This window comes from Rhyacophila brunnea, unplaced genomic scaffold (assembly GCF_057557595.1).
Source record: "Rhyacophila brunnea isolate RB1 unplaced genomic scaffold, BYU_Rbru_1.0 scaffold_12, whole genome shotgun sequence".
NCBI classification, from domain to species: domain Eukaryota; kingdom Metazoa; phylum Arthropoda; class Insecta; order Trichoptera; family Rhyacophilidae; genus Rhyacophila; species Rhyacophila brunnea.
The window spans coordinates 13,664,014-13,685,077 of NW_028232774.1; the positions used below are offsets into that span (position 1 = coordinate 13,664,014).

The 21,064-nt window shown below is 34.0% G+C and overlaps 1 protein-coding gene across 2 annotated transcripts in view; it reads left to right on the forward strand.

Moving 5' to 3' along the window:
* Mtmr6 (Myotubularin related protein 6) overlaps positions 1 to 19,010 on the forward strand; it is a 159,328-nt gene extending 140,318 nt beyond the window's left edge. Inside the window, exons 3-14 of one of the 2 annotated variants that reach the window (XR_015072241.1) lie at positions 6,469 to 6,631; positions 6,819 to 6,976; positions 8,294 to 8,466; positions 8,587 to 8,674; positions 8,860 to 8,992; positions 9,870 to 10,102; positions 10,883 to 11,262; positions 11,979 to 12,105; positions 12,898 to 13,007; positions 13,868 to 14,156; positions 16,799 to 17,326; positions 18,535 to 19,010. Coding sequence is in view for 1 of the 2 variants with exons in the window: in XM_085960833.1 (XP_085816959.1) it covers positions 6,469 to 6,631; positions 6,819 to 6,976; positions 8,294 to 8,466; positions 8,587 to 8,674; positions 8,860 to 8,992; positions 9,870 to 10,102; positions 10,883 to 11,262; positions 11,979 to 12,105; positions 12,898 to 13,007; positions 13,868 to 14,156; positions 16,799 to 16,942 (1,998 nt within the window). In the remaining variant the exon portion in view is untranslated. Of the gene's footprint in view, positions 1 to 6,468; positions 6,632 to 6,818; positions 6,977 to 8,293; positions 8,467 to 8,586; positions 8,675 to 8,859; positions 8,993 to 9,869; positions 10,103 to 10,882; positions 11,263 to 11,978; positions 12,106 to 12,897; positions 13,008 to 13,867; positions 14,157 to 16,798; positions 17,524 to 18,534 lie in introns of those variants that run through there. The other variant, XM_085960833.1, reaches the window with a different exon arrangement.
* The last annotated feature ends 2,054 nt before the right edge of the window (positions 19,011 to 21,064 follow it).

The window sequence follows — 21,064 nt, forward strand, 5'->3', positions numbered from 1 at the left end:
ATGTAAAGCTGTATTCTGCAAATACTATTGGGAAATATTTTGAAAAAATGACGATTGAAGTTTTAAGCCACTTTGTACACACAGATATTTTTAAAGAATTAAAAGATCACATGACAGATCAATCGCCGCTAGAAAACCACGTGGTATTCCTAATAAAACTAATAATCCAAAAGTACTTAACTGTAAGAACACACTACATAACAAGTAAACTTAATGAACCGACTGAAAAAATAAGAAATTTCTACAATAAAATAGTATTATTTAAAGGTCAATAGTTATTACGTAGTTAGGCAGTTTTCATTAAAAGATGATCCGAGTTCTAGGTGGTGTATTTCTCGTGTATTTCTTGCCATCCCATATCTTTCGATGTCGAATGGCCATTTAGTTAGGTAGGCGATTTGCTACGTGTGATACGGGCTGTTCCCTTCGTAGTCGCTTCTGTGCTGGCCGAAAACAGCCGACCCCAACCGAACATCAAAAAGTTAACGTTTATGTTGTCGGACTATAGTGTAGAGGAGTGTGGCACGTACGTGTCAAATATGCATCGAATATATTTGTAGGCCGACAGTGAATACAAAATAATGTTTAATGCAAATTTATGTAAGGCTGTTTGGTACTTTTTGAAAGGTCTTTTCCGATTTTTTATTTATTTTAAAGGCACTGAAAAGTTCTGCAGTTTCTGCATTGCTAGACAATTATTTTGAAACTAGATCTTCTCTCAAATAACACTTTTTTGTCATGTCTATAATTATATTATATTATATCGGACATAATAAAGAAGGTCTATCGTATCGCTTGCCAAAATGGAAAGAGTTCTAGGATAATAATATAATATGTATTTTGTTATTTGTTGTTCTATTTCAGGTATGTGCAAACTTTTTGGATTAAGGGCTAAGTTAGGAATATAAAATGAACGGCGGGCCGCAAGTAAAATATTATTTTCTGGACACACGTTATTCGTTATCATGAAAAAAGAATTTCAACATAAAAAAATAAATAATTCTTTAATAGCCAACAATTTAAGGAGAAGAATGAATAAGAACTGTTTTACATTCTTCAACATCCTTTTAATTTCAGATGTTAATTTTTAAGATTCTTAAAACTGCTTGTAAATGTTCATCAGTGATGTTTGATTGTAAAGAGTTTGTATTGATAATCATCCTAATTGAAATTGTTTGTTCACATAATTATATAAGTTGATCTAGAAATGACCAACATTTTTCGATCAGAATCTTTATTTAAGTTGTTCTAATTTGTCCGAATTAAGAGTGTTGTAAAATTTGCAGATATCTTCTTGACGGTGCAATTTATGTATTTATAAAATTTTATTTTTAACGAAGCGTTAAATGTAGAAAAAAGTATTTTTTTTCAAAAATACGATTAAAACTCGCGGGTCCCGCAGAAAAACTTGGCGGGCCGCTTGCCCAGACCTGTTCTATATAATCCAAATATTATAATTTGTATAGGTTTTTTTTGCACGTCCTTCAACTTGTGTTTTAATAATCTGAATTTTTCAAAGTGATTTTCTTTGATCCATATTTTGTATTCGATTCGCTATTGTGCATGTCTATTTATATACTCTGTAGGTATATATTTTTAGATGATGTGATTTCATACCTTTGAATTATTGATACTTGTAAATTAATATGATAATTTGTCAATTTAATATTGATTATACTCATGTACCTACTTAGTTATTTACTTTGTTAATTTTAATGTAGGTACCATATTATTATGATAATTAAATAATAATACATTTTGAAGTTTCTGTATTTATTATATTGAAGATATCCACCAATGAACATCAATGAATATTAATAATATTCCGTTTCTCCCGCACGCCTATGGTCTCGAACGTTTGTATACGCATATGTCCACTCACTCACACAACCAAACACACGGCACGCAGCTTCATGTACCAAGGCAATGTGAAGTGTCTATCTGTATCTATTGTCTAAGGCTTAACACTATAATTTATTTCGCTATATTGGCCAAAATCCATGAAATCTTCCGAATCTTTTGTCAATAGCATAAGTCAGTGTATAAACTCTTCGAATGGTACTCGTACTATAGACCAAATCGAACCATTATAATATAACCAATTCTCTTTCTCTAATTTCCTTGGGTCTCCAGCAGTTTCCAGTAAGTCCTGCAGTAATCTAATCTAGCGGAGCCATTGTCTCCGCACCTTTCGCTTCCAATGACATTATTACTGGACAATGCACTCAATACAGTAGCTAGCAAGTAAATTCACGCATAGCGACATTCGCACATGTATAGGTAGACGTCACGCAATTTCCATTATTCGATATCACACATCGGGAATTTATAGCAATATCACCTTTATTGTAATGGCGTTAGAACAGTGTTTCTAGTGTCAATGTTCATATGAGCGAACCCGTTAGAACCGAACCATTTGGCAGACCCGACAAAAAGCATCAGGAATTTATAGCAATATCACCTTTATTGTAATGGCGTTAGAACAGATTATGCTATTCGGCAGACCCGACAAAAAAGTGAGTGTCATTTTTTTTATCCAGATGATTCGTCCATATTAATGTCATTGTTTGCTTCCCACCTGGGTATTTGGTGGGGACTATTTTTGCAACATTTTTGTTACACATACGCTGGACATGCCCACCAATTTAATATCATATTCTAATACAGTGATGGCGAAACTTTTTACGAGCGTGTCAAAATTTCCCAAATATTATTTTTCGACTGTCTGACGTGCAGAGTTTTTCATAGAGAAAAAAATAAAAAAGTTTTTAAGAATTCTATTGAAACAGTTTAAAAATTGCAATTCAGTTCTTGAGATTCTGTCTTAGCCAAAGGCATATCTTTTAATCTTTGAATATTTTTCCCCTTGTTTTCAAAATTTTCAAAGATATCGTGGAAGTATTTTAACCTAGGGGCGGCAGGATATATGAACGTATGGTGAAGCAGGCAAGTATAGTGAAAAAGTATGGTGAGGCAGGCTATTAATCAATTTGCGGCAAAATTTACACGTTAAAATTTTATTATATAGGTACGTTATAATGACCAAAGTAAATCCTCCGTGATGCCCTGCATTTTTTTTATCGCTATTTCTCGTAAGTTGTCGGCTATTGTTGGCCTGCTTCATTCAGTTGTATAAGAAAGCCGATTCCTTGCCCCTCTTTTGGTATTTATTACCTCTATGATTTTAACCATGCTTCATTCATAATATTCATAATACCTATCACTGAACGGTTTTCCATTTTTAGCGATTATGATTTTGGCAAAATACCAATTGAATGACTGCCGATAAATTTCATTAAATATTTTTATTTTTAATTTCCCGGTCAATAAATGTCAATATAAGTGTTTCCATATTAAAAATATATTTGTGTACGGAAAGATGAAAAATATAAATGAAGGTTCCGGAAATATGCATACAAATTGAATTTGTAAACTGCTCACGTGCCAGCTAAATTTTCGTACGGCACGCGTGCAACAGGTTTGAAAACCCTGTTCCAATAAATTATGTACTTATATGCATGAGAGTCAGGGTAGATTGTACATGATATACAGTTTTTTTATTATCTTATTTAAAAAAAAAAAACCGAAATTCGTTTTTTGTCATAGGGAAGCTTAGGGTTCTGCAGGTTTTAGTAGTTTGAAGACAGTAATTATTACTCTGACCAATAAGCTGCAGAGAAAGTTTTCATACGAATTTATAAATTACAGTTCATGTAAACCTATGCTAAAAAGTTTTTAGTAAAAATATACGTATATTAAATTATTGGGTTTGGGTCGAAATCCCGAAGGCTGGAATCCCGAAGGCCGAAATCCCGAAAGCCTAAATCCCGAAAGCCGAAATCTCGAAGATTCCGAATACCAAAATCCCGAACGCTGAAATCCCGAATGGCCGGAATCTCGAAGGCCGAAATCCCGAAAAATAAAAAATATACAAACAGCAATAATTGCGCAATCTTAGCACTTATCTTGAATTGCGCAAATTTTACAAGAGAGACAAAACCCATTTTTCCACAAAAAAAAACGGCCATTCGGGATTTCGTCCGGCACCCTAAATTAATATTGTTTATTTGTAATCACAGTTAATAATTATATAGATATTCGCAATTTGACAGATTGAGAATCGTATCGAATACTATATTTTCCATTATTATGATATGATATGATAATAATTCTACTACATTTGATAAGGATTGAAATAAAACAAAAAGTTTTATTTGCATTTTTACAATTTTTCCCAATCGAAATGTTTACTTGATTGAATAATAAATTAATGTTCAGTGCCTTCTCAGCTGTTGCAACAGGCACACATCATTTATTTACAAGAATATAATCATTAGTTGTAAATATTGATAACTTCATTTTATTTCCATTATTGTGTGTACATTAATTATCACAGCGAGATAATAATTATAACTGTTTCCAGTCTATTATTTTGGGTAAATACTTCCTTTCATCTGTTACATTGAAATATTAAATTTAACAAAGAGTTCAACAGACAAAAAAATATTGTGATTATCTGATTATTTATTAGATTCCCATTAGTCAAGTTAAATCTACTGCTGAACTAAAACTTCATTAAGCTTAATTAATTAATCCGTTCCTCTTGTTCCTCCTGTGAATTGCATCGGCCATACTTCTGCAAAACTTAACTATCTCGTTGACCCAGCGGTTTCTAAGTCTACCTTTCGGACATTTTATACCTTTTGGGTTCAATGACAAGATTTGTGCTCATCTCTCCCATTGGTACTCTTAACTTGAAGTCGTTGTATATTCACTCAAAGCACATTTAAGTGTATGGTGACCTCAGTCTTGTGAAACTGCTCCTGAGACATTCTCAGTCATAAAAAAAATGATGATTCACATCCAACCGTAGGGTCCCGTGATACGCCCGATTAAGACCGGGTGTGGTGCGAAATAGTTGTGGTTTGGTGCGGCCATTGACTTCAATAACAAGATTTGTCTCTTCATCGTGCTGTGTACCTGTCTATTTCCATTTAAGGTTTTTCACTAGTACACTACATACTTCCCCTGTCTGTTCCCTTATCTAATTATTTATTTTTTTGGCATTACAGGTTAATGTCAACATGCACATCTTTCTTTACTGTGCTTGAGTATGATAATTCAATGTTATATAAACTCTATCTATCTATCCTATCACTGATGATTTAAATCTGCTAGCTCATTCCTTAATAACTGATTCTGATCTTTTGGAGCTTTAAACACTGTACACACACAAGTTGACAACATCATAAATATATCAACTCGGCTCGACTTGCCCATTAAACTTCGGAAAAATTAATGATAAGAATCATCATTGTAATATTGATTTTTAGTTGTTTTATGAATGCATAAAGTATGTCTAACACAACACAATACACACACATAAACATCACCATGTGGATCATTTATGGGCCTCTAAAGAATGGAGGTTGTATTAACAGGTTTTTTGTTTTTTTATATGGCGATATGTTACCGCTCGGTCATTGTGGGTGCTGCAAGCACAATAGAAAATGACAATTAATATACCATTTATATATATGAATATATCTTATTATTTAGAGGTATAGAACTTTAAGCTGGCAGCACTTTTTTAATTGGCGGCCATTTTGTCAGCTGTTAAGTGATTTATGTTTAGTTTGGTTTGGCATTTCAACATGAATAGACTGACGCCTGAACAACGCTTCCAAATTGTGAAAATTTATTTTAAAACAAGATTGCCGTTGATCCCTATTTTCATAAGCGAATTTTGTTTAGCGATGAAGCTCACTTTTGGTTGAATGGATACGTCAATAAACAAAACTGCCGTATTTGGAGTGATGATAATCCTCAAGTGTATGTTGAGACACCGTTACATCCAGAAAAATTTACTGTTTGGTGTGCTTTATGGGCTGGTGAAATAATTGGTCCGTACTTCTTTAAAAACGATGCTGGTCAGAACGTTACAGTCAATGGTGACCGCTATAGAGCCATGATTACTGACTTTTTCGTTCATCAATTGAACAACCATGATGTGCAGGAGCTGTGGTTTGAACAAGACGGCGCAACATGTCACACAGCTCGTGCCACAATTGATTTATTGAAGGAAACGTTTGGCAACCGCATAGTTTCACGTTTCGGACCCGTGAATTGGCCTCCAAGATCGTGCGATTTAACGCCGCTTGACTATTTTCTGTGGGGATATGTGAAGTCGCTAGTCTACGCCGATGAGCCCGAAACGATTGACCACTTGGAGGACAACATTCGCCGCGTTATTGCCGATATACGGCCACAAATGTTGGAAAAAGTCATCGAAAATTGGACCTCCAGATTAGACTACGTCCGAAGAAGCCAGAAGTCATATTTAAATTATAATGCCAGAAGAGCATCTTTCGAATAAAGTAAATTTCATGTCAATATAAAAAGTCATCTTTGTTTTATTCCATTTCAAAGTTCTATACCTCTAAAAAAAACACCCTTTACATGTTTCAGATTTACTTGTCGCACATATCCAACACAGAAAAGCTGCCGTTGTCGACAGCCGGATCACCACTACTTGTCAGAACCAAGACCTTCCAGTCATCCACTTTTGTGATACCCAGAGAGCGCGACTGTCACGAGATGCACACGTCCCTGTTGCAAATGAGCCAACCAGGTAAGAAAACCTTATAGCACAGGTGTAAACTGCCTCTTGGATGGAGGCATAATATTATATTTAGTAACAATTCCCACTTGGACAGAGAGTCTCTGTACGTATTATGTTACAAGCGCTAGTTGTTTTCATATAAATTTTGGTTAGCATGGAAGGTTTTGGCTGTAATCATTTTTTGTGTTGTTTTCAGTTCACATAGAGGAGCTGTACTGTTTCTTCTACACCTCCAGCAAAGATGACATTCCGAAGTCGGCTGGCTGGGAGATGTTCAACCTGCGGGACGAGTACAAGAGGATGAGGGTGCCTAACGACCAGTGGGTGCTCTGCACAACCAATAAAGATTATGAGGCGAGTGATCCATCCGCTTCTCATTATTATTTGCATTATCATATTTTTTATTACTGCATAGAGTTATGCATTGTCAATTAAGTATTAAGGCTATACTTCAGCTGGGGCACGGTCTAAAACGATCGTGACTACGCGACGCGAAGATTGTGCAAATGACGCGTGCAGAACAAAACATAATTTGTCCTAAAAAGTCAACATGCGTCCATTTAATGTTATGTTTATTGTTCTATTACTAATAATAATAATATATACATTGACATGTTTTCTTTTTCAAGTAAATGGGTAACATTTTTTAGTCATCTTTACACGATTTAAGAATTAATTCCCCCGTCGCCATCACAAAAAAAATTGACGTGTTCACAGCTTGACATTCGCTCTCCAATTGCCAGCCAGTCCGAAATTTCGTCACACCTATAGTTGAAAATTATTTACCGTTGAACTGAAGTACCGTCTTAATAAAACCTTTTGTAACAGCATTTGTTTACAATGAAAATAAAATAAAATTAATTAGGTTGTAGTGATACACATAAAGAGGAATACTAAACCAAAGAGTATTACACTAAACCTACTAAACCTAGTATTACACAGGGGATAAAGAAATTGTACTACCATACTTGATAGCGATTCCAGAATGTTTGTATTGGTAACTAAAGAAAAAAAAGAAATATTCCCCGCAACGAATGCATTGCATTGATTGCTTGCAAATAAAAGAGAAAATGGATCGTTCCTCTAAATAATGATAATTCATTATATAACTTCTTTAACCGTAAGCTGCCGGAAGCGCGTTTCCACGCCCTAATTGTACGTTAATTACACCAATTTACTAATTGCGCCACAGAAAAGATTAAGGCTTAAAATACTAATCTAAGGTGTTTTTATATCGGTCGATACTGGCAAAAAAAATCTCAAAAGCACAAGTGTAAGTTTGCTACAAATTAAGCTACAAGACTTACCTCTTTCGGCTTTTATTTCATATATAAAAGACAGTCACGATGGCCGCGCGGCTTAAGCGTCGTGGGTCTCAGGTTGGAATCCTGGGTCTGGCAAGTATAGACCTAATAGGTTGAGCAAGTGGCTGACATCCATTTCTCGTAAAAACAAATATCTGTTGATACAAACCTCCACTCTGTAGACCCATTATTAGAATCGGACATGGTCAAAAAAAAAAGTTCAACATACACAAATGAAATTTTTTCTTTTCTGTGCTATACTAACGTACTTTTTTTATTGGATTTTCTTTAATTATCAGAAAGATACATGTTTTTATTAGCGAATGAAATGTTGAAGTTGGTAAATTATAGTTTTATTTTGTTCCAGTTGTGCGACACGTATCCTCGTGATCTGTATGTGCCGGCGTCTGCCAGCTCATCAGTCTTGTTGGGCAGTTCCCGGTTTAGGTCGCGGGGGCGCTTACCTGCCCTCTCATACCTTCATCACAACAAGGCAGCCATCGCTCGATGCTCCCAACCTCTCAGTGGATTCAGTGCAAGGTTAATAAATCAATAATTATTTTAAATTCTATTATATTTATTTTTTTACTTTATGAGTCTATAGTAGGTTTTTGATTTTTATGATATTTAATTTTTTAATTCTGTATAATTTTTTGACAGATGCCTTGAAGATGAACAAATGCTGGAATGTATTCGGAGAACAAATCCTAATCACGGTTGCATGTTTGTCGTCGACACTAGACCCAGGGTAAATATCACCACATAGCATTATTATGGTTTTAAACTCATTCTAAATGTCTCATCTGCATATCGCCAAGAAGTTCTAATATTAAAAACCAAAAATTAATGCGATTTTTATAAATCTTTCAGATTATTATAATAATATTATTCTAATGTTTGCAGTAGCATAACTATGGTTTATTTTTGTTTTAGATTAATGCTATGGCAAATCGGGCAGCAGGGAAAGGTTACGAGAACGAGTCATTCTATGAAAATATTAAATTTCAATTCCTCGGCATTGAAAATATTCACGTGATGAGGAGCAGTCTTCAGAAGGTTGTCGAAAGTAAGTCTTCCTTTTTGCTACACACATAACAATATGAAGTAGTTTTTTCATTATTCTATACCTCCATCTAGCAATTCTGTTCACTGTCAACTTGAAATTTTGCACCTATGTACATAGCAATAAATAATGCACATACACTTATTTAGTGCAGATATGCTAGAATAAGATTACAGTATGTTGAGTAGATTCTTGATGATTTTTATTTGCGCTATAAAGAGATCTCCACCTTTAAGCCAATTATTTTTTATGAAATTCACAACATTAGAACACCTTAGAAACATACCTATTAGGGAAAATATTTATACCAAGTAGGACTTGAACCTGCATCCACTGTATTCCGAGCAATGTGCTTTACCAATTAAGCAATTGGTGCAATACTACATGAGGCAACAAAGTTGGTTCAAATATTATAAAAGATGGTTGGTAAATAATAACAGAATTTGAGATAATACTCTTCTATCTAAAAATTTCTGCATGATTAAGTTTGCACCCAGAAGTGAAAAAATTATAATCCAGTAATACTAGGAAGCGGTGTCCAGAATTGCGATCCCTAAATACAATAAAGAAAAATGTAAACAACCATGTTCGATCCTAAGCGGACCTTATAGGCTTCCACGGAGTGGAGGTCGTATTTACAGACTTTTTTACAATAAATAGTTAGCTATTAGCCCAACCCATTAGCTCATTACACTGGATCAAATACACATTGAAAAACAAAACGCATTTTTTGAATAACCGCGAGTTCGATGCCACCCATGATCTACAATCTAGGCCAACGTTTGGACACATTAACCAAACAAAACCTACACTGTCTTGTTAATCCTCAGCAAAGGGTTCGTGATGATATAAATTAATATTCTGCATTTTTCCTTTACAGCTTGTGAACAAAAATCGCCTTCGATGACCTCATTCCTAAACGGTCTGGAGTCTTCACAGTGGCTGCGCCACGTTCGCTGCGTACTAGAGACATCGAGCGTGGTAGCGAGGGCCATCACCCGCGGAACCTCTGTCGTGGTGCACTGCAGTGATGGCTGGGACAGGACTGCTCAAGTTTGCTCACTGGCCGCGCTACTGCTTGATCCTTACTACCGCACCGTTAAAGGATTTCAGGTAATGCTTTCGTGGGAAAATACAATGTAGCCACTAAAATGCTTCAGATTCGGTTGACCCCAAAAACTGTATTATAGTCTATGGTCGTCAGCTTGATTAAATCGGGTGTTGCCTACAGATAGACTGATTTTGTCAGTTGATTTATGCATCAATGATGAACAAAAAATTTGGATACCTATTAATCCTTTCAAAGCAGACGGCACACCTGTTGTGGCCTCATTATTTGGGCATTCGATATAATTAGCATGTTATTTAAATGTGGTAATTAAATAGTAATTATATGCTCCGCGGTCAACAAGTTAATGGAATGATCTATTACATATCCACATATGCCTACTTAGTCTGATATTTAGTTTGAATGGCATGACCACTTAACATCATCTTACATAACCTAACAGTATTATTTCACCTGATTCACCTGCACACGTCTCGATGTTACTTCGAATCCAACCAAGAAATGACAAATGTTTGTTAACCATTTACTTAACCCACTGAGTTCATGCTCTGTGGTTCAAACAAGGTTTGGAAAAACAACATGTGAATATCTTTCAGCCATAGAATTCAAACCAGTAAATTACTGATGATTTATAATTATTGTGCTGTGCGTTAATTCCACTTCACTTCTATGGGCTCTTGTGTACAACTTAAATTATCATACATTTAATTAATATTTTTTTCACAATAAATTGTCAGTTGCAAGGTTTTATTTTTCAAACACATCGGTTTCATTATCTCTATTCAATTTAAAAACCGTATTAATTTTTGTGTTTTCTGTTCCAGGCTCTGATTGAAAAAGACTGGCTCGCATTCGGCCACAAATTCTCCGAGCGGTGCGGTCACGTGGCGGGAGACCCACGCGAGAGATCGCCCGTCTTCGGTCAGCTCCTCGACGCCGTTTGGCAGCTGGTCAGGGCCCGCCCGGCCGTCTTTCAGTTCAACGAACGGTTCCTCATTGCCCTACATGACCACACCCACTCCTGCCAGTACGGAACGTTTGTAGGAAACTGTGAGAAAGACCGGCTCGACCTGAGATTGTCCGAAAGAACTTTCTCACTGTGGGGATTCATGGCCACCCACATGAACGAGTATTATAACCCGCTGTATGATCCATCCGCCGCTTGCGATTTGCTGCAGCCTAACCTTGTCAGCCAAAACATCAGGTAAGAATCTTTGGTTCCATGTTTTCATTTAACGTACTGTGAATAAATGTGCGTTGACTATCCACCTACTTTTAGGAAGTACCGTGAAGAGCGCGGCCACGCATCTCAGTAATAAAACTGTTATTATGAATGCAAACCAGAGTTAGGTCTCAAAGAGGAAGGTTATCGAATTGTTTGTATTGCAGTACTTGATGGCAATTCCAGAATGTCTTGAGTAGGTATAGTAAAGTTGGTAGGTAACTATAGAAAAAAAAACTTTGTGTTGGAATCTGTGTTCGTAAGACCTACATGGAAGTCTACTTTATATGTTTTCTTATCAATAGGAAACAAAATAAATAAATATAATAAATAATTATTTTTCTCCATGTGCAGGATCAGTCTAATTTGAAAAATTTGGTTTTTTCAGAATCCCGTTCATATTAAAAAAAAAACAATTACTTGCAATTGTATGCAATCATTCATGTAAATAATGATATTTATAATCTACTTTATATACTTTTGGTTTGCACGTAGGCAACGCTAAAGCTTTTTTTTTTATCCCAGTGAAGTTCTGATAAAAAAAATCTAAGAGCACAAGTGTGAAAGATACTATAAATGAACCTGCGATAAGAAATGGTTTGTCTTAGTAACCATATTATCAGTTTCATTTTCATATATGAAGAATGCTCCTTTTTTCAACATTTTCCACTCATGCTGTTTTAATTTAATTTGTTCAGATTCTGGCGAGGGATGTACTGTCGATTTGAAAACGGAGTACACCCGCGGGAGCCGTTGGGAGATTTGCTACTCGCTACTACTGATCACACTTCTTCCCTTCAAGATCATATCTCATACCTTACAAAGGTTAGTAATAACATATATTTTTTAATTAAATCAACATAATACGCATAATGTTTCCACTCCATTTAACCTTATCACTGCCAGCCAATTTTTACTAGGACTTAGACACTTTTGTAGGCCAGCTATTTTTGGAATAAAATAAATCCCTTAAAAAATATGAAATAAGAACAGAATGATAAATATTTGTGAAAACTTACCAAATCAACATGTTTCTAGAGTTTATCCTGAATATTTTTACACTAAAATCATGAATATTGTTTAGAAAATATACACGAATAGTTCGTCACTGTTTTGGCAGAAGACACTAATTCGAAAAAATTACATATTGAGTTAGTTATACCAAAATGTTCCTTATTTCAAACTTTACCGTCTGGAAACCTTCTTAATAAATAAACAGTCTTTATTTTAAAGTCATCCTTTTTACGATTACTTAATAAACTCACATGATAGACCATTTCAAACATTTTAACAACTTCAAAGTCAAATTACTGAAAACTAGTATTCTCCAGTTAGTGTGTTCTGCCAGACAGAGACGAGTTAATTCAGAAGTTACGACGTTTACAAGAACCCGCGTGTTAACTCGTCTGTGACCTGACACGACATACATGCTTTGGCGAGTTAACTTGTCCGTGGTACTGATCAGGTTAAAGCTTCCAATAATTACGATCTGCAGGCATTGTAATAAAGTCAAAAATATGTACAATTATTTCATTGTTATATTATTATTTTCGTATTTGAAAATATTACACTTTATTATTACACTTATTTTAAATTTATGTATACTTTATTTTTCAGCGAATAACTTCCCTGAAATCCTTGTTAGGGAACCGACCACCAAAACAGAATGCGAGGCCAAAGGATATTGAAGTCACAAATCACAACGACTCCAATCAACTCGATAATAAGTGAGTAATCACTTGTATTGAAACAAAATGTATCCAAACATTTTATGCCAAAAATTTGCACAAAGATAAACAGCTATTCTGTGGATACAGTCATATATTAAGATACGTCAACTGAAGTGATATGTAGTATGAAACAGTACATATTAAATTAAATACAGTATTCCCCGTTTTTACTTAAGACTGGTTTTGTAGAACTATTGTGTAATAGTAGAAATTAAACCCACGATGGCCGCACGGCTAAAGTGTCAGCCTATAGCGTTGTGGGTCCCAGGTTCGAAATCCTGGGTCTGCAAGTACACATATTATTGTTTTTGAATTTGTGTATGAGTGAGAGAGTTATGTCTATTTTTACAGACATTTTTTATTTTTGAGATAGAACTGGAATCCTTAAATTTTTTGTAAAATCTCCCTACGTGATTGTGACATATTAGGTTTGATAAGGGTTAAAAAAAATGACAAATATTTTCAATTTACATCTGGTTTACTGGTTACAAACAAACATTGCATATATTTTTAAATGATTTTACTTAAATGTAAGTTTTTTTTTTATAAGTCTGTTCAATAATTACCGTCACGCGAATGTCTAAACAAAGCTATGTTTTCAAAATGCTTCTTCATTATTTTAATAGATTCAAATTCCATTACATAATTAGAAATTCTTATGTATTAATTGCTGGTATGAGTGAGCTCATAGAACCTTCTTTCGAACCACTGCAATACGAAAATAGTCTAAATTCTTATTAAATTTGGATCAGATTTGCATCTTTTCTTATTACTTATAAACAATTGAGATAAAAATGGGGAACGCTGTGTTGGATAAATAACTAATAATGTTAACGTAAATAAATATTTCTTTCGAGGTTTCTTTATGAAAAAACTAATGCTAGTCTATCGGAGTTGGCGTGTGCAAACGACGACCACCCACTGAAACTGGACGAGCAGAAGAGCGCGGAGGCAGCTCCCGATGCCAATGAGAATAAGCCCTACTCCATTTTGCCCACCAATGATATCATCATCCATGGAGGAGTTCCCGTCACAGACCTGCTGCAGATTGAAGAGGAGATTGCATCCGTCGCTCTCGACTGGAAGACTTTGAAGAATGTGAAGGAGTGCATTTGCTCTACTCCTTTTGATCACTTTAGTCGAAAGGTGAGCTGCGATGTTTAAATATGTTTGCCCCGGCACTGATTAGTGGGCGCCGCACTGTTAAATGAAATAACATTCATTAATGAAATAAATAGACGTTCATTACGATTTAATATAGAAAATAGATGAGGAAATTTAGTAAGTTTCTTTCTACTACTAAACTTGGTAGTTTTAATTTATTTTGCTCTTAACATAATGTTTTTTATTACGGATTTAGAGTTGTTATTTATTTACGTGTTTAAATATAAATATATAAATTCTCAAGAAATATTAACCCTTTCCCGGCGACCGTATTCCAGTAGGATACAGCTAGTACGTAACACATGGGCGACCGTATAGCAGTCAGATACGCAAACCTTGACCTGTGGATAACGCAAGAAATATTTTTCATGCGGCATTGAGAATTTTATTAAAAAATAGCCCGATCCATCCGCCTACTTCCACCTATTTAACTTTGTCAAAAATATGTTGTTTTAATTTCATAAACATCGATCTTTCGAACCCTCTCGATCTATTGAGATTCGCCGGTATGATTGCATCAGTTCAAATCTACGCGGTATTTTTCAGCGCCTGCGCACTAGGTATACAAAATATTTTCATTCGAGTTGAGTGTGCGCCGAGTGATTTATCGTGTCAAGTTGAATATTCACCGCGATCTTTACAACACCATGTTTGCGGGAATAAAATACAACCAAAAAACCGAACCTGTGTCGTCGAAATATTTATAAATATGTACTTGAACTTGTGTTCTGGATTATGTCATTTATTTTTATTACTCATGGTCATGTCGTCATGTGTCACCCCAATTGTTTGAAAGTCATAAATCGAGCTCATTATTGAAAGTCGTAAATATGTCGTAAAGATACGTCCACACGGAATGAAAAAATATAATATATTATTATATTTTAGTTAGGACGATTGCGAGTTTTACCAATAAATTACGAACTACTATGAAGGAATATATAAAACGTATAAATAAACGTAAGTATAAAAAAAAACACACGGGTATACAACATAATATAAAATGTAAATCATGGAATATTGACTCTTCAACTATATTACATATTATCTTTGTATGCAATTTAATGTTTATAAAATTTTAAAACCTCACGCAATAAATGTTTTTATAGCACTTTTACAAGCACGCAGCAGATTTTACAAAATAAATATTGTTTTTTTTATAAAACATAAAACGACAATCACTAACATAACACAATGCTCAATAAAACTGAAAAGTTTAATCTAGTAAAAATCCAAATTACACTAAAAAAAGAACATAAGGAATTATTACCATATTTCAACCACTGTGGACTCAACTTTACGCGACCCATAAAACTTGTAATAATATGCGACACAATAAAAGCTATTATTTTCAATATTTTTAACGGCATTTTTAAGTGTTTCTATATGACTAAAATAAAATTAGTGTCAGTGATTTATTTCTTTTCATAGGCGCACAATCTCAATGACGCGTTTTTACGTCACAAACATGGCTGCGTATTTTTTCGGTACAAGGGACTATGGACGATTTTATTCAAGTATTCACAGCTAAATTCAACAATCGATTCTATTTTTTAGTGTGGCACTTCGAACCTTATGTATCTAGGCATGATAACAGTAATACCAGCTATTTTTAATTGCCGTATTTATCATAATATAGCGAAGCATAGCATTTAGAAAAATGGTACCGCAGAGAGAGCCCCTTTCATATTGAAACTGACTCGGCGGCCGGGTTAAATATATATTTTATAAGTACCTATAATTCATGAATGTCTATTTATTTTCGAATTTCATTTGATTGCGTTGTGCACAGTTGTCCCGGCACCGAATCATCTTAGACCCAATAGCACCAATGTTCAATGTACAAGCAGTTTACTGGCGATTTTATAATTAGCTGTACCAAGCAAATTTTTATTAGAATTTTTAAGCATTGAAATATTGTGAATTGTATCGAAGTTCATGCATTTTTATATCTTTAAAATGCTCTCCAAAATTAGGTTTATGTACCTAAAGACACTAGTTTGTGTAAAAGTCTTTTGTTTGTGCCTGTGTTTTATCACAATAAAAACTGGACACAAACAACAAAGCAAAAAATCTAATAATCTGTCTAATATGTAGTAGTTTTGTTAACTATAAAGCACTATTGTGTCATACAGCTTTTCAATTTCCTCATGCATCAAAACCAAATTTGTAATTATAATGTTCTCTCCTAAGTGGCCCATATGGATTTTAACATAAATAAATCAAGTAAACGTCATTGCAATACTGGAAATTACCTTTTTAATAATTTTTACAATATTCCGTTCTTAGTGCTGTATTTCTCAACCTTTTATTACTCATTGACTAATTATAAATGTACCGTAATTTCATTCAAAGCATTGGACAGCAAAAATTATCTGCATAGCTAGTTTGCTTCATGTTTATAACAATTATATATGTCGAGCTTGGAAGGACTACCTAATAGAACTGACCAACCAAATCCTACCCAGACCAAAATTGGTGATATGAGACAACTCCAGGCATGTGATGTCTCAGAAGTAGTCATTTAAGACTGACGAGTGTGTTTTGACTGAATTTAATTCATGCTAATGGGAGACAGGAGTTCTTGGTAGACAAACTAAACGGAAAGTAATTATTTGTTTCAGTATCATTGCTGGCGGTGTGGAGGGGTATTCTGCACCCGTTGCATCGACAAGCACGCTCCGCTGACGGGGCTGGCGTCCGGGAGGCCGGCCCCCGTCTGCCGCACCTGCTACGCTCAAGCCACCACATCGCCTAATTTAACCTAACCTCACCCCACCAGACAATATCGACGCTTTTCCTCCTCTTACAATCTGAAATAATTCTAGGCACTAAGACCAACGCTAAAAGATATAAACTACTGATAAGTTAGATAGAATTAATGTTCTTGCAGATAATTAAAATATATTAGATGTTTTGTTTTTTATCTCTTGACTAAGAATGTTTTACTATTTTTATTCATTCATTCCCAAAGACTTGTCTAATATATTTTATAATCTATTAAATTAGTTCTCTTATCTATAACAATATTACGCATTTCTTCTTTAACTTTTTCATTAAACTGATCTTTATTTTCATTAATTACCTAATATTGAAACTATACATGTACCTATAAGTCATTTTGACATCTATTTCTAATCGGTGGTACGAGGGTGGGTCAATAATTCCTTAGAAAAAAGCATTAAAACAGGTTTTATTTTTGTATTTTTTTTTTATTTCTCAACATAATTTCCTTGGAGCTCAATACACTTGGTTAGACGTTTCTCAATTTTTTTTAAACCGTCAGAAAAATAAGTTTTCGGAAGGTCCTCAAAATAAGCATTTGTCATATCGATGACTTCTTCATTTGAAAAAAAACGTTGTCCACTTAGCCATTTTTTTAAGTTTGGGAAAAGGAAAAAGTCACTGGGGGCTAAATCTGGCGAATACCGTGGTCGACCAATTCAAACTTCAATTCTTCAATTTTAGCCATTGATCGTAAACATGTGTGAACACGGGCATTGTCCTGATGAAAGAGGATTTTTTTCCTGTTTAAATGAGGCCGTTTTTCTTCAATTTTGTTTTTTAGCTGGTCCAATAAAGATGCATAATAATCCCCTGTTATTGTTTTTCCTTTTTCCAAATAGTCAACGAAAATAATTTCACGTGCATCCCAAAATACAGTAGCCATAACCTTACCAGCTGATTTTACGGTATTCGCCTTCTTTGGACATGGTTTGCCTTCGCAATCCACTGCTTTGACTGTTCTTTCGTCTCGGGAGTATAGTGGTGTATCCATGTTTCATCTACAGTCACAAAGCGACGAAAAAATTTATCCGGATTGCGTTGCATGCCCAATTTGTCATGTAAAATAGAAATGACGCTACCTTTTGAGATCCCTGTAACCTCAATTATCTCACTCAACTTTAATCTTCGGTCACTTAACACCATATCGTGGATTTTATTGATCATTTCTGGTGTAGTCACCTCTACAGGACGTCCTGAGCGTGGTTCATCCTTTGTTGATGTACGACCACGTTTAAATTCATTTAACCAGTTATAAATAGTTGCAAGTGAAGGAGCAGATATGCCGTGAACTAAATCCAACTCATTTTTTATTTCCTTTGCTGTTAACCCTTTTATATTAAAATGTTTAATAACAACTCTAAACTCAATTTTCTCCATTTTCCATTTTTCCATTTTCCACAAGCAAATTTTTTTTTTAAATGTACGAGAAACACACAACAACCCGACCAATCTGATTGAAACTTCGCAGCATACTGAATCGGTAGTGCCGCTGCATGAAAACAAACCGCTTGCAGTACTAGTCGCGCCACCTGTCGGCTTTTCTAAGGACTTATTGACCCACCCTCGTATGTAGAGATAAACCTTTGCATCCATTATATTATGTTTTAATAGTTACGTTATGTTTGGCATGGTAAATAATTGAGCTCACACATATTTATGGTATTATTTTAATTAGATTTTTCGTAGTATTTTAGTTATATGAATATTCTGTTAATTCACAAAGGTACAAAGTAAAACGATAAAACCTAATAAATATTACACCTTTTCAGTTATTAGTCCGTTACAGTTTCCCCATTTTATTAGATTTTTGGTGCGGTTGCGGAGTTTTGAAACTGTGTTCTCAGAAAGTTTGGTGTGCCAAAATCGTGCGCATTGCCCCTAGCCCTCCCGTGCAGTTGGGTACTGCGAAAAGAATGGTATTTATACTAGCCTGGACGTTAACTAAAATATTTGTAAAAATTAAACTAAATACGTGTTCTCATGAAAACTATATATTCGTCGCTATATTTTAAATACCTCCTATGTCGTTGAGTCACATTCTGATATAATGGAAAAAAACTGTTTTAAAACATAATCGTAAATGATATATATGTTTTAACATTCTTTGTAGATCCTATTTATAAATTAAAATTAGATAATCATATATTTTTATTATTAAATGGTAAAATCATAGCTTTTTCCATGTTTTTATCACATAGGATTAATTCTATATGCACCGTGTTGAATACATATGTTAAATCATGTGTAAACGTGCCGTGTTCACGTAAGATTATTTTAATACTTATCTATTGCGGCAGACGCTCACATAGAATTAATTATGGTCCATGATTTTGGATGCTCTCATATAGTATTAATTTAATATTGATTTTATTTGGTGATTTATATTTTATTTTGATCTTTCCACAAATGATAATATCGTCACCGTTCAGGCAAAAGTCACCAACCCTGAAAATGGCAGTTTTGAGTTGAGTATGTCACCCGAAGCGTAAAATTATGTTCTTTAAGATGCAAAACTCACCACGGTACATTAGTTAGTAAAATTTTGCTTAAATCCGAATTATTTGTTTTTCACTAAAAGACTTTCGATAAAATCTTAACAAGCAAAAGTCATTATAGGTGAATAGACATTATTGACCATATAAAAAAAATAAATCCTTCGTTATAAATATACAAGCAAAAGTCACCATACTATGGATGGTGAGTTTTACTGATCCTTCTTTTGGCTAACATTGTTCAGATTATTAACAAGCAAAAGTCACCAAACCATATTTGAGCTACCTTGCCTCCTTCAAAACCTTCCAGATGTTTTAATTAGCATCAAAAAGTAAAATTACTTTAAAGAAATTATTAAGAAGACATGAGAAAATAATTTAATGTAGATAAAACCTTAAAAACATTAAAATCTGATTTTTCCTGCATTTTCAAACTTTCAAATTGCGATATCTCAAAACTATGTTTTTAGGGTTGGTGACTTTTGCCTGAACGGTGACGATATAATACGTATGGTAGAGAAAAAAATGCGCATCACGTGGTGTCAATAACTCATTTTTGTTAAAATCAGCTCATAGGAGGTATTTAATATTCAGCGATGATATATTTTGTTTATTTTTAGAAATAATGTAAAAAAAAAGCTGGATATTTACAAAATATAATGTTGCATATTGTAAAATATTATGATAATTTTGACAGTTCAACTATTTATTGCTCAATGTGATGGAATTATCATTATTTCTAATGATATCAATTTACATACTGTTAATAAATTAAATATGTAGGGCATATAATATCATTGGCTGCTTGGTATGTACTTTTATTTATGTCCTTTCAAAATATGCAAAATGAACTTTAAAAAAAAATGATTAAATTCTGGAAAAAATACTACCCGAAAGCAAATATTATTTTAAGAATGTGAGCCTGACAAGAAAAGAGCTTACTGAATACTATTGAGTGTTGTTACTTAATGTTGTACAAAATAAACTGTAGTACGGAGACGTTTAAGAATATGAAATTAATCAAATCCATGTTTGATCAGGTAAAAGAGTGACAATGGATTTTTGACAAAGGTTTGACTATGAGAAAATATAAAATAGTTAACGAAGAGGAAGAATAGTATGTAATATATAAGAATATGGTAATGAAAAAGCACTGGTATCGAATATAATAATTTGAGACAAAAGAGTATGAAAACATGAGAGATATTTTAGGATGATGTATCTATCTATGCTCCAATGGCCGTCGAGTAATCACAAATCACATTAAAGTAAAATAAATGTTTCCTTTATTATTATTGCGTCTTTATGGTGATATATAACATTTTTGATGCATTGTAAATAAACACTAATATCACTTTTTATAAATGTTGCTCCCTAGTGCATAATTTATTGTTTTATAAATTTTATAATTTTGTATATCATTTGAAACCAAAACAACTCTTATTTTTAACTAGGGATGTTTTTTTGTAAACCATAAAATTGTATTTCTAGTGTTATATTTGTAAGTATTTGATTTTCTAAAAGAATTTTTAATTTAGTGCAACTTATATTATATTATACATATTATTGTTAAAGTGAAAAAAATATTGACAGTGATTTAGTGTAATGGAA